The sequence below is a fragment of the Mastomys coucha genome, unplaced genomic scaffold (assembly GCF_008632895.1).
Source record: "Mastomys coucha isolate ucsf_1 unplaced genomic scaffold, UCSF_Mcou_1 pScaffold21, whole genome shotgun sequence".
Lineage (NCBI taxonomy): Eukaryota > Metazoa > Chordata > Mammalia > Rodentia > Muridae > Mastomys > Mastomys coucha.
In genome coordinates this window covers 23,720,176-23,733,825 of record NW_022196904.1, presented here as the reverse complement: position 1 = coordinate 23,733,825, position 13,650 = coordinate 23,720,176, and the positions used below count along the sequence as shown (strand labels likewise).

General features: G+C 51.3%; 2 protein-coding genes across 4 annotated transcripts in view; both read right to left on the bottom strand.

The window, feature by feature from the left end:
• The window catches only part of Clip3 (CAP-Gly domain containing linker protein 3), a 17,195-nt gene extending 8,022 nt beyond the window's left edge, over positions 1-9,173 (bottom strand). The window contains exons 1-7 of one of the 3 annotated variants that reach the window (XM_031386055.1): positions 8,999-9,173; positions 8,470-8,693; positions 3,452-3,591; positions 3,273-3,366; positions 2,929-3,090; positions 2,415-2,533; positions 1,240-1,476 (exon numbers count right to left, since the gene is read on the bottom strand). In XM_031386055.1, coding sequence (XP_031241915.1) covers positions 1,240-1,476; positions 2,415-2,533; positions 2,929-3,090; positions 3,273-3,366; positions 3,452-3,591; positions 8,470-8,693; positions 8,999-9,171 — 1,149 coding nt within the window. In that variant the 5' untranslated portion in view covers positions 9,172-9,173. The remainder of the gene's footprint in view (positions 1-1,239; positions 1,477-2,414; positions 2,534-2,928; positions 3,091-3,272; positions 3,367-3,451; positions 3,592-8,469; positions 8,694-8,998) is intronic. The other 2 variants (XM_031386057.1, XM_031386058.1) reach the window with 2 other exon arrangements.
• Positions 9,174-10,767: 1,594 nt separating this feature from the next.
• Positions 10,768-11,614, bottom strand: Thap8 (THAP domain containing 8). Its single transcript, XM_031384148.1, is given in 5 exon segments — positions 10,768-11,003; positions 11,006-11,105; positions 11,107-11,301; positions 11,461-11,565; positions 11,567-11,614. Coding segments are annotated over 5 exon segments (678 nt in total). The 5' UTR covers positions 11,609-11,614.
• Positions 11,615-13,650: the final 2,036 nt, after the last annotated feature.

The window sequence follows — 13,650 nt, the reverse complement described above, 5'->3', positions numbered from 1 at the left end:
AAAAAAAAAAAAAAACAAAAAAACAAAACCAAAACCCACCCATTACTAGTAGTGATATCAGTATTATTAGAGTGTGTATGTGCACGTCTGTATGTATTCGCATGTGAATGATGTGTGTATGGCAGGGTAGGGGTGGGAGTGCTAGTGCCATGGTCTATGTGTGTGAGTTAGAGGATAGCTTCTTTGAATAAGCTCTCCTACTGTACAAGGGTTCTGGTGTTTGAACTCAGGTTGCATGGCAAGCATGTTTTCCTCTGGGCCGTCTCATAGCTCCAGTAGCTTTTGGTTAGAAAACAAAACACGACTTGCACTATTTCTCGATGAACAAAAACAAAACAACAACAACAAAAAAAACAAAATCCCACTTCCTACAAGAGCTCTAAGGGTCTGGTGTGACCCAGCCCCTTCAGATCTCTCTAGCTCCCCTCCTGTCCCAGAATTCCTCTGCGTTCACACTGTCCCTTCCTATCAGCAGTCAGACCTGGGGGAGCTACTTCCTCAGCTTGACATCACCTCCTCCGGGAAGCCTTCTCAGAGCACTCCAGCTAAAACCTCTCTCCTGCCTTCAGCCAGGGTCTGTTTCCTAAACCCAGGCACCAAATGTTTGTCACAGTCCTTGCAGCTGCTGGGAATGAGCAGAGCCACAGCAGTACTTTACTGTCTACTCCATTATCAGCGGAACTCCACGAAGCAGAGCTGGGGTTGACATGGCTCTGTCCTAAAGAACAAATGGGCTTGGCACGAGGGGAATGAAATGGGGGGAAATGAGGCAAGGGAATGAAAGCTGAGGTGCGTGGGGGAAACACACTTTCTCTGCTGCTTCTCCAGTCCTGCCGCTGCTTGCTTTAACTCAAGACACTCCCTGCTTCTCTTCTCCTGGGTCACTTCACTTCTACCCTGAGGCTCTCTGGCGCCTAACATCCCAGTGAAAGCTCTGACTTTGCACTCGAGGGTGAAGTGGATCACAGGCCTTCCAGGAGAGCCACAGGTATGCGCAGAGCTATGCTAATCACGTTTTCAGCTACGACTGCAATGAGCTGTCAGGGGATGGGTCTTTCACAGCTCAGCACAGGGTATATATCGTACAAATAGAGTGTGCCGATAACAACTTCTAGGAGAAATGAAGTACAGTGTGACTGCCAGGGAGTCTGTCTGCAGCCTACACACCCAGCGCCATTGGGAGGTGGAGGGGGGAATTCAAGAGCTGAGTCCTCCCCACTCCTCACCCCAGCCCCTGACCTTCTGGCCATCGAGGAGCACTCGGTCTCCTAGGCGCAGGCCCAGTGCACTGAGCATGAGATTGCCTGGGACGTTGTCATAGTTGGGTAGTGTGACTTTGGGAAGAGCACAGGACAGTGGCACGGCCTCTTCTAGCAGGGTCCGCAGTTCCTTGGCCACCAGGGCCGCCTCTGCCTTGTCAAGGGACATGTCCATGGGGTCTGGGACCACTTCCGCTGGTACCTGTCCCTTTCGGTTCTGTGGATCAAAGAGAACACAAGAAATAGGGACTGACTGAGTGGGACAAACCATACCCTTTGGAGACCACACCTCAGACCCCCCAGATTGGGTAAAGCAGGATTTACGCTAGGTTACCAAGGCCAATTTGGGAATAGGAGGAAATGGAGAGTAACTATGCAGATGTGACCTGGGTGCAGTGGGGCACGTCTGCCAAGTATATATGGAAGGAGTCCCAGGCCAGCCAGGGCTGCCTAGTGGAACCTTGTCTGGACAAAAAAAGAAGAGTGATGGTGCACACCTTTAGTTCCAGCACTAGCGAGGCAGAAGCAGGCAGATCTCTGAGGGTTTGGCCAGCCTGGTCTACACAGAGAGTTTCAGGCCAGCCAGGGCTATGTACATAGTGAGACCCCCATCTCAAAAATCAAACAATAAAAAAAGACAGGGACAGCTGAGCGGTAGTGGCACACACCTTTAATCCTAGCACTTGGGAGGCAGAGGCAGGTGGATTTCTGAGTTCAAGGCCAGCCTGTTCTACAGAGTGAGTTCCAGGACAGCCAGGGCTACCCAGAGAAACCCTGTCTCGAAAAAACAAAAAAAGAAAAAGAAAGGGAAAAAAAAAGACAGGGACTCAAAATCAACTTCCAGGACTCTAAGCTGGAGCCTGTTATACCACTGATCCCGGTCACCCAGGACTAAAGAACACACTCCTCACAGCACATCCTGGGCAAATTCTTTTGATCTCTTTGCCTCAGACTGCCCATCATAAAACGGGGCTTATAGTAATTAGAAGTGACCTGTCGCATAATGAACACTATGTGAATATCAGGTGTGATTTCATTTGTTAAACGTGCAGAGGTTTCTTAATGTTTTAGGAGAGGGCTTGATCCTGTCTCTGTGTGGGCCTGCTGAAGGGAAAAGGCAGGCAGGGAAGGAGATAAAGAGGTGAGTGGCAGTACCCTCAGCGCTGGGTTGGCACCATGCTCCAGTAAACATTTGGCTGCGCCCAGGCACAGATTCGAGGCAGCGATGTGCAGAGCTGAGCCATGGTTGAAGTCACTGCAGGTGGAGTTCACCACTGGGAAGTGGGCAGGGAAGGGAAGGGTAAGAGTAAGTGACTGTCTACAACATCTGCATGGGGCCTCACCCCTGCTCAGGGCTCCTGGTCTCTAAGCATCTTGCCCAACCTGCCCTTCTATCATATATTTGAGCCCATTACCACATACCCCACCAACACCCCAGACTCCCGCCATCCGTGCATCTCTATCTATCTATCCCTTGTTGCCTGTCTGAATCCCAGCACCTTTCAAGGTTAGGTAGGCCTTAGTTCTTTATCCTTTCATCTTGAGTTTTTCTCCCCTTAACCAGATGGTTGGCGCCCCCCATACTCTCAAAACCCTGGGCAACCTCCTTCAAGAAACTCCACCCCTCACCCAGGCCCCGCCCCATCCCAGCGAGGTTCCACCTCCTCACCCCTGGGCCTCGCCCCCTTCAACAGCACTCGCACAAGGTCTGGCACATCGAAATACGCCGCATAGTGAAGCGCGTTCATGTTGGTCCAGCGGCTGCGCAGGGTCACATCTGCGCCTAGCGCCAGCAGCTGCTGTGAGAGACGCACAGCGGCCGCAGGGTCTCCTGCAAAGAGCTGAAGTCAGCTTGGAAGCCATTTTCCAATAGAAGTGCTCAACACATCGGGAGGGACCCTGGTGTCTCAGTTTTGGATAGCAGTTTCCAGATGTGCTTTTAGGGCCTGAGTCCTCCGTGGTTTTGAGGGTATCAGGGCTGGGAGCCCTAGGTTTTGGGGTCTGGGCTCTTACCAACTCCATGGGCCCCAGCCTTGCACGCATAATGGAGCAGTGTCATATCTGTGAGGCCATCACGATCATTCACATGGCAGCCACGACGCAAGATCTGTGAGCACCAGATAACAACATAGGATTACCCAAAGACCGGGAACCAGGTCTCCTTCCTCCCCAGCCTCCCAAGGCGCTCCTACCTCATTGCCAATGACATCTATCTTGTGCTGGACTTGGGGAACCCACTGGCGTACAATGGCAAACAGCTCTGGGATGGTGGTCTTCGGGTCAAACAGAATTTCCTGGCACGCAGGGTCATTGGGATCGAAGAAGGTAAAAGCTGGGGAAAGAAGTCCAGATTCACCCTAGGCGAGCTGCCTCCCCTTAGACGAGCTGCCTCCCCTTAGGCGAGCTGCCTCCCCTTAGGCGAGCTGCCTCCCCTTAGACGAGCTGCCTCCCCTTAGGCGAGCTGCCTCCCGTTAGACGAGCTGCCTCCCCTTAGACGAGCTGCCTCCCCGTAGGCGAGCTGCCTCCCCTTAGACGAGCTGCCTCCCTGTAGGCGAGCTGCCTCCCCTTAGGCGAGCTGCCTCCCCTTAGGTGAGCTGCCTCCCCTTGGCATCATAAGGGAAGGAGACTCAACCATGTTGCCTTTAAAGAATCTCGAATACACGGTTTGAAGTGATGACACATAGGCCACAGTCAACCCACAGGTGTTTTCTGGAAAACCAGCAGGTTTCAACAAAAAGAGGGCACTAAATGAAAAGCATATAGACCCCCAGTGTCTTAAGAAATTGGACAAGGGGCTGGAGAGATGGCTCAGCAGTTAAGAGCACTGACTACTCTTCCAAAAGTCCTGAGTTCAATTTCCGGCAACCACCTGGTGACTCACAACCATCTATAATGGGATCTGATGCGTTCTTCTGATGTGTCTGAAGACAGGTGACAGTGTACTCACATACATAAAATAAATAAATCTTTAAAAAAAAAAGAAATTGGATAATCAGGTAATTCCACCCTTTGAAAGAGAGTAGTTGCAGGTTTAGCACCTTTATAGCTGCACATTCAAGGGTCCTGCTAAGGCTCTGGGCCCCAGATACCAGGTCAAACTCTGGGCATAGTGAGCTGGGTGTGGTAGTACACGCCTGTCATCTCAGCACGTGGGAGCTTGAGGCTACCATGGACTGACTGACTACATGGAGAAGTCAACATCAGCCTGATCTACATAGCAAGACCCTCTCTCCACAATCTAGCTGCTGGAGATGTAGCTCAGCGGTAGATGCTGGCTTGGCATGCACAAGGCCCTGAATTCAGTCATTAGCACCTTGTTTGCGTGCATGGGGCACGAGCACATGTATGCACAAACACACACACACACACAAATAGAATGGACACAGCCTAGTCAAATTCTAAGAAGAGGTAAGTTTTTCTTTTTAATTTTTCTCTAAAAAGCTCTGCCAGGCATGAAGCAAATGAGAGACAGAAGCAAATGGAGCTCTGTGAGTTCTAAGACAGTCTGGTCTAAAAAAGGAGTTCTAGGAGCTGGCGAGATGGCTCAGAAGGTAAGAGCACTGACTGCTCTTCTGAAGGTCCTGAGTTCAGATCCCAGCAACCACATGGTAGCTCACACCACCTGTAATGAGATCTGACGCCCTCTTCTGGTGTGTCTGAAGACAGCTACAGTGTATTATGCTGGAGAGAGAGGGAGAGTATTACGCTGGAGCGAGTGGGGAGCGAGCGGGGCGTCAAGAGTTCAATTCCCAGTAGCCACATGATGGCTCACGGCCCTCTGTACAGCTACAATGTCCTCATACACACAAAATAAATAAATCTTAAAAAAAAAAAAAAAAAAGGAGTTCTAGGCCACCTGGGGCTATACAATGACACCCTGTCTGAAATACATAAATATGCCAGAAATCTTTTGTATTTTTGTTGTTTGTTTTTTAAGAAACTCAAACGTCTCTTTACAAGTTTCTGGAGGCTGGGGGGATGACTTAGTGGTTCGGGTCACATGCTGCTCTTGCTAAGGACTTACTTAAGCTCAGTTCCCAGCACCTTCCTCACACAGCTGTAAGTCGTATTCTAGGGCGACCTGACACCTCTGGGCTTCTCAAGTACCCTGCAACCATGTGTATGTACCCCCACACAGACGCATATGAATACACATAATTAAAAACAATAACAAAATAACACACCTTTAAAAGTTTAAGCTCTGTGTAGCATCTCTAAAACGGAGCCCTGAACAGGCTCCGTCGGAGCTGAGGCCAGCCAGGGTAATGCTCGAAGGCATGCCTGTTTCTTGGATGGGATGCTGGTGAGTGTTGCTCTGCGTGACACTCCACAGGGGCCTTGGCATGTGATCAATGGACCAATAAGTGAAGACTGGATCCCACACATCCAGAGAAGTGACCGTGGACAGCGAGTCAGGAGTCTCTCCCCATCCACTAATGTCACAGCCCTTCCTGGCTCAGAACCTTTCTCTGGCTCCCATCCTGTACACAGTCCCGCCCTCAGGCCTCCCCGTGGTGCACAAGGCTCTGGACAATCTGCTCCCCTTTCTCTTCTGCACCTTCCCTCTCCCTCAGCCCTTCGGCCAACAGACCTTCTGTCCCTCCACTGTGCCAAGCAGATTCTGACCTCTTGGCACTGCTGTTGTCCAGAGTCCTCCCTCAGGCCTTCATAAGGCTTTGCAAACCCCAATCCACAGAGAGGCCTCCCCACACCACCAAGTCTGAACCGCTAGCCCTGGCCTCCTGTCCAAGCTGCCTGTTATGTCTTGGCATAGCGTAACCCCCAGAAATGGTATGTATGTTCCTTCCCCAGGGTCCCTTCCTCTCCCCCTTTCTTCCTTACCCCCTCTCTCCCTCCCTCTCTCCTCCTAGTCTGCTCCCTGCTGAGGTCAGAATCCAAGGCTTTCAGCTAAGCAAGCTGAACCACACCCCAAGTTTCTTTCCTCTCTTGTCTCTCTCCCATTCTCAATGGTCACCTTTACCATAAAGACTTCATGCATACACCGTGTTTCTGTCCCGCCTTCCTTATGCCTCTGTCCTCACAGCAAGGTGTGCCTACAGTATGCCCGCTTCATGCTATACCACCATGCAGGAAAGGCCCTAGTGGATCTCTTCAGAAGTAATACATGAACAGAGCAAACAAACACCACCTTTAGCTTTCTCCCTGAATAAGCCACATTTCCAGAACCTTTGTTCTATAAACAGGACTATTCCTAGGGCCCGGCCTAGATTCTGTGACTTCCAACCAGGTCCAGTTCCATTTCTAAAGGTTTTCCAGTTTGTTGGACCCTCCTGCTGCACCCCACACTCCCAGACGATATTGTTGCGTGCAACTCTGTGTACACATATGGAGAGCGTGCACCATGGGAACAGATGTTGATGTCATCAGGTGTCTCCTTCTGTTGGTCACCTTAGTTTTGAGACAGGGTCAGCGGCAGGCATCCCCCTGTCTCTGACTCTCCAGCACTAGGATTACAGATGCCAGCAGCTAATGCCTAGCCTTTTATGTGTGCATTGGGGATCTAAATACATCTAAATGGCAAAGAATTTATCAACTGAGCCATTTCTCCAGCTAATATTCTTATTTTTCTAACTAGTCTAAAATTTGTCCTTCTGATCAATCCCTTGTAGGTGACATGTCCACAGGTGATCCCTCCTGCCCCATCCCCCAACCCTTGGAAGCCTAGCAGTAGTTGCTGAATCTCACAGCCCCTGGGAACAGCCAGCTAACATCTTTTCTGGAGAGGTCCTCAAACCTCTCTCTCGCTTCAGCCTGGGCTGAGCTCCATCTCTCTCTAATCAGAAGCCAGAAGGAGCTTTCAAGATTGTCAATCAAGAGCCAGTGGGATGGCTCTGCTAGTAAAGGCTTGTCACCAAGCCTGATGACCCAACATCGATCCCTGCGACTCACAGGGCGAAAGGAGAGAAAGCTACAGAAATGTGTCATCTGACTGGCACACAGATGCCAGGGCATGCACGTGCAAGCACACACAAAATCAGCTAAAATGTAATTAACGAGGCTGCCCTACTCCATTTTTAGATTACACACATGCACACACTGTTCTCTCCTTTTCACACTCAGAATACAGGGAAAGCCCTTGGAGTGGCCTAGAAGTCCCTCCCAGACTTGTCCCCGCTCTGAGTACTCCCTAAATGCAGCTTCATGGTCTCGCCATTCCAAATGCATTTCTGCCTCTGGCCTTTGCACACACACACAGACACTCGTCTGCATTTCTGCCTCTGGGCCTTTGCACACACACACAGACACTCTTCTGCATTTCTGCCCCTGGGTCTTTGCACACACTCACACACTCGTCTGCATTTCTGCCTCTGGGCCTTTGCACATACTTGTCTGCATTTCTGCCTCTGGGCCTTTGCACACAGTCACACACTCTTCTGCATTTCTGCCTCTGGGCCTTTGCACACACTCTTCTCCAGCTGGAGCTATTGCTCCGAGTTGCTTACAGCTGCTCCCCCCTGGTGCTTCTGGCCTCAGTCTGCAATGCACCTAATCAGAAACAGCCAACAGCTACTGTGTCTGAGCTAGACGGCTCTGCCTTTTGATACTTTGACAGCACACACTCCACTGTGCACTCAGAAGGTAGTGTGTCCCTTCACTTGTTTGGGTCTCATAGTTTCCCCGGTTACTCTCAGCTCCTTCCTCACACCCTTCCACCTCAGACCCTTCACTCCTGGGTTTAATTCTCCTGCAGCCTCCTCCTCCCTGCTCCAACCTGGGTTTTCCCCCACATGCTACCTCTTAAGGGGAACCGTGTCTTTAAAAGCTCTTACAGCATTTTGTGCTTGATAAAAATCAATTTCATTGTCTCATATTTAGCCTCATCTGTGGGGCTGCAATAGGGGAGTTCTCTTGGCAAAGCCTTAGGAAAGCCTTGCTCTGTGCTGTAGCTCCAGTTCCTAGCATAAAGTTAGGCTCACAGTAGCTTCCAGACAGTGTTTGTTGAATGACTAAACGACTGACTGAATTGGTATGTCATGAATGGAAGACTAGAATTTTTCCAACCCCCCATTCTCTAACATGAATGTAATTAATGAAGGGGAGCGGTCCAAAGGGCTTGTCAACTAAGACTCCCTCGGGTGGACTACCTTCAGCATACCCCCATCATCACCATCAACATAGCTCAGCCAAGCCACCCACCCACCGTCACCTAAAGCTCCAGACAAGATTTTAGGGTGGGGACAGTGGTTACCGTAGTCTTTGGGGAGCGGAGCAGGTGCTGAGGGGTGCACAACTGGCTTCTGCCGGCGCTCCTGGGTGGGGCTGGGGGCTTCTGGGACCGGTTCATCTTCTTCCTCCTCCTCTTCCTCCTCCCCTCGGGGCGGAGGGGCCATTGGGGCAGGATCCGTCTTAGTCATGGTCCTCTGTAGCCCTTGGGGGCCGGTGCAAAGTTGGGGGGTGGTCTGGAGGCAAATACTTAAGATAGAGGTCAGCTAGAGAGGACTCCCACAGCGCGGGGGTCTAAGCCCCACAGAAGCTCCAAGAGCCACGGGAGGCCCCTAATCTCCAGCTCTGGATTTGGCCAACCAAAGGGATCCCCGTTACTCATTAGAAGGCCCAAGGATATGGGCCCCAATACCTGCCACTTCCATCAGGCCCAGCCTCCCATTCTTCTCTTCGGGTGCCAGGCCCCTGGGTCTCGGCCGCCCCCTCCCGGGGTTTGTTTATCTAGGGATGCAGGATGCTTCGCCCCTCCCCTTCTCCCCAGCCTCCCATCTTACCTCGGATGGTGCGGATTGGAGAGCAAGACTGGGACTGAAGAGAGAGTGCAGGAGTATCGGGGTGTCAGTGTCGGGGGACGAGATGGGGGACAAGACGGAGACAGAGAGAAGGGGACGAGGCCCAGACGCTGGCGGGGGATGGGGATGGAGAAGGAGGGGCGCTGGCGGAGCATGCGCAGTGGCAAGACGCGGGGGAGGAGATGCTGGGAGACAGAGCGTTGAGGCAGCGGGAAGGGGCTAGACGCTCAGACCTCCAGAGGAAGGGGAGACAGTCCCCTAGAAGGATGTGACAAGCATAGATTTGGAACAGGATGAGGAAGAGAGCCGGACTAAAAAGACATGGTGGGAACGGGTGTTTACCGCCCACTTAGCAAACCAGGTCGTATTGAGCAGTGGTGAGGCTGGTACTGTGTCAGCTCTTTGTAAATCTCAGTCCTAACTCCTTCTATGCTCGTCCCACGTAAGGGGAGAGCCACATCTTCCTCTTCACTCTTACCCTCATTACCCAGGACAAAAAGGTTAGTTAGCCATCTGCACAAGGGTGGTGGTGCTTGAACCAAGCATCGTGGTTGTGGTAGTGTAGAGTCTCTGGGTGCCCTCTCCAAAAATGTGTATCACTTCCAGCTCAGGGCCACCTCAGCCTCCCGCCTGGCTGGCCTTGCCTGCTACACCCCAAATCACCCTGGCTTGGGCCTTCCACCTCTTCCTTCTAATGGGCAGACTGGAAACTCCCTCTTCAAGACAATTCCAGAATTGTATCCTCCCTCTCCTGTCTCTCCCAGCCTTCATCCAGGTTCATACTTGTTCCTGCCTGGCCTGGACTAGAGCCACAGCCTCCTCATTGTCCTCAGCCTGGCTCAACCGGTGCCCTGCTAACAGGCCTTCCTGGACTCAGACACGTATGCTTGCCTGACGCCCACCCCGCAATAGCCAGTGTTAGTAGGTATGGGACAGGCCTGCAAGTCTAGCACTTAGGAGGCTGAAGAGGAAGGCCTTCGATGCAGGGCCAACCTGGGCAACCCTTTCCTCCTGCTCCTCTTCATCCTCCACCTTCATCACCACTACCGCAGACACAGACACACACACTCTCCATTGTGGTCCACCATAGCCCATAATGGCCCTGCATGGCCTTACCTGTCACCTCTCCATCTTCACCTTCTCTTAGGATCCACTTAGTTCACTTCATTACCCCTATACCACATCCTCAACCATCCCTCTGCCTAAACTCTTCCCACAGACACCCGGATAGTTCTCTCCCTTCCCTCTTAGTATTTTACCCGTAAGTTCCTTTTCAGTGACATCTTTGCTCTTTATAAAAACTGTACCCACCCCCTTAGGTGATCTCTAGGGCAATCCAGCCTTCTCTGCTGTGATGGCCCAAATGATAGGGGCCCTGCAGAGTTGTTCTTACACTAGCCCAGGTGCCCTCCACAGACACGCTGCTGTCAACCACACTTCTTCAGTCTTTATGGGGTTGCAGGGATCTGGTTGATTAGCTTACTAGTTTACCTTCTCCTCAAGCAGACATGATGGTTTGGGGCTGTGTCACCCCACACCAGGTGTTAGCAGGTCTTAGTGCCTGCCCATTTGCAAATAGCCTAAGCTAGCCTTGAACTTGCTGTCATCCTCCTGACCCTGCCTTCCACTTGGTAGGATGACAGGCCTATTTTGTTTGGCAGATGCTGGATGGAACCCAGAGGGGGTGGATCTTATAGGTAAACCCTCTGCTGAAAGGCCACTCCCATACCCCCACAGGTACAGAGGGCTCTTTAAACACTGGACCCTGGTTTAAAGCAGAGGCCCTGCAGGTGGAGCCAGTGTCCTGGGTGCCAGGCCCAGAGGCTCTCAGACAGCACAATGGATGCTTGTGTGCACAGGCCAGCAGGCTCTCCCAGCTGCTGCGCCAGCTGTTCCAAAGCTCACAGCTGTGCCTGGTGCTGCCCTTGGTGTCTCTGCAACCTGTGAACTCGCTGTTGCAGCACCCCAAAAGTAGCCTCTAACCCGGCTGTGGGTGCTGGTCAGGGACTCCAGGCCTTGGCCCTGTGGAAGCAAGTGGGAAGGACAAGGGGGTCAGGAGCATGGTGGCGGCTGCTTCAGGGTCTCCTCTGAGATAGAGGTCCCAGCATCATGAGATACACTGAGCCAGAGGCTGTGCTGCTGGGCTCCAGGGGCACAGGCGAAACTTCCTGTCTAGGAAGAAATGGTAGTGCTGCGGGCTTCTTGGTGCTCCTGGTTCTTACAAGATGGAAGGGAGGTGTTAGAGCATCACTGAGTAATAAGGGCATTCCTTTGGGTGTTAAGGGCTGGGGTCAGCTTCTACAGGGACCTCCCTTAGAGGTGAAGACTGAGGGACAGAATCAAAGAGGGGCTTGCCTCAGTGGGTGGGGGGCTGGAGTCCAGAGTCTATGGTTATTTCCCTGGTGGGGAAGGCTGACATCAGCCTCTACAGGGGATGTCCTTACCTTGTCAGTTGATGTCCTGGAGAAAGTGGAGGGTACCGCATCAGGCCGCAGGGAGTGAACTCCTCATCGCCACTGGAAGCAGGAGGATGTAGAATGCTCACTTGCTCAAGTACTGGGGGCACCTGGACACCCAGTGCTCACTGCTCATGGGCTGCAGCCATATGTGAGTACGCTTCAGCTGTCCTCAGACACACCAGAAGAGGGCATCAGATCCCATTACAGAGATGGTTGTGAGCCACCATGTGGTTGTTGGGAATTGAACTCAGGGCCTCTGGAAGAGCAATCAGTGCTCTTAACCACTGAACCATCTCTCCTGCCCCTTCAGGGGGGAGCTTGCAACATGGTGGAGTTGTTGGTAAGTGCCACAGTGCCCTATACACCCTGACCTAAGGATATTCACACCTGCCATGCACCCTGACCTGAGGATAATCACACCTGCCATGCACCCTGACCTGAGGATATTCACACCTGCCATGCATGCTGACCTGAGGATAATCACACCTGCCATGCAACCTGACCTGAGGATATTCACACCTGAGGGTCCTGGGCATAGCTCCAAGTTTATGCCTCCCACCCAGGCTGGCTCTCTAATGCTCACATCCTATTTTAGGGTTCCATTATCAATCATCTCCACTGCTCCTCTCATCCCAACTTGATTCCTTCTTCTTCCATCTGAGTTCTAACATGACTGCCCACTGTCAGCTTCCAATTCTGTTCTTGTGCATGGCTTTGAGAGAGGAATTTATAAAATTGGATATATAGTATATGAGAGTCTGAAGCCAAGGGAAAACTTTTCTGATCTATACAACAGGAATTCTTCCACAATATAACCCTGTGTGTATATGTGCATACAAATGCACATACGCACCCAAGAAACATCCAGCTACAGCTGGACATGTTGGGTCACACTTATAAGCCCAGCAAAAGGAAACTGAGTGTCTTAGGATTTTACTGCTGTGAACAGACACCACAACCAAGGCAACTCATAGACAACATTTAATTGGGGCTGGCTTAGAGGTTCAGAGGTTCAGTACATTATCTTCAAGGTGGGAGCATGGCTACATCCAGGCAGGCATGGTTCAGGCAGAGCTGAGAGTTCTACATCTTCATCTGCAGGCTGCTAGTGGAAGACTGACTTCCAGGCAGCTAGGATGAGCGAGGGTCTTAAGCCCTCATGCCCACAGTGACGTACTTCATCCAAAAGTCCACACCTCCTAATAGTGCCACTCCCTGGGCCAAGCACATACAAACCATCACACTGAGGCAGGAGGATTACCAAGCATTTGAGACCAGCCTGTGCTATATGGTAAGACCTGCTTTTATCGCCCCCCAACCCCAAAAGCCCAGGAATGTAGCTCATTTGGTAGAATACTTGGCCACCTTGAACAAATCCCAGGGTTCATCTCCACCACCATATAAACTGGGTGTGGTGGTGCATGCTTGTAATCCCAGCACGGGCGGGGGTGGGGGGGGAGTGGAGGTAGGATCTGAAGTTCAATTTGAAGGTCAAAATTGACTACATAGCAAGCTTGAATCTCGCCAATAAACAAACAAACAAACAAACAAATAAACAAAAAAAAAAAGCCAATGAGATAAGCCAGCGGGAAGAGTAGCTTCCCATCAAGTCTGGTGGTCTGAGTTCAATCCCAAGAACCTGCACAGAGCATAGAACTCATTCCCACAAGTTATCTTCAGATCTCCCCATGCATACCACACCATACCACACTCTGCATAAATGGACAAATAAATGTAATAAAAATTAAATCGAGGGCTGGTGAGGGGTGGCTCAGCAAGTAAGAGCACTGACTGCTCTTCTGAAGATCCCAGCAACCACATGGTGGCTCACAACCATTCGTGATGAGATCTGAATTTGACACCCTCTTCTGGTGCATCTGAAGACAGCGACATGGAGCAAGCAGAGGCAGAGTGTGTGGGGCAAGAGTGAGCATGGCCATCCTGAGTTCAATTCCCAGCAGCCACAGGATGGCTCACGGCCATCTGTACAGCTACAGTGTACTCATATACATAAAATAAATAAATCTTTTAAAAAATTAAATCGAACATTAATTCAAATGCCAGATATAGACCCCCATATGCAACAAATAATCCAGGAAAAGCCCAATGAAAGACAACCAGAGAAAGAAGTAATAAACTATATCGGATAGCTATAGGAATCTGATCCAGTGGGGC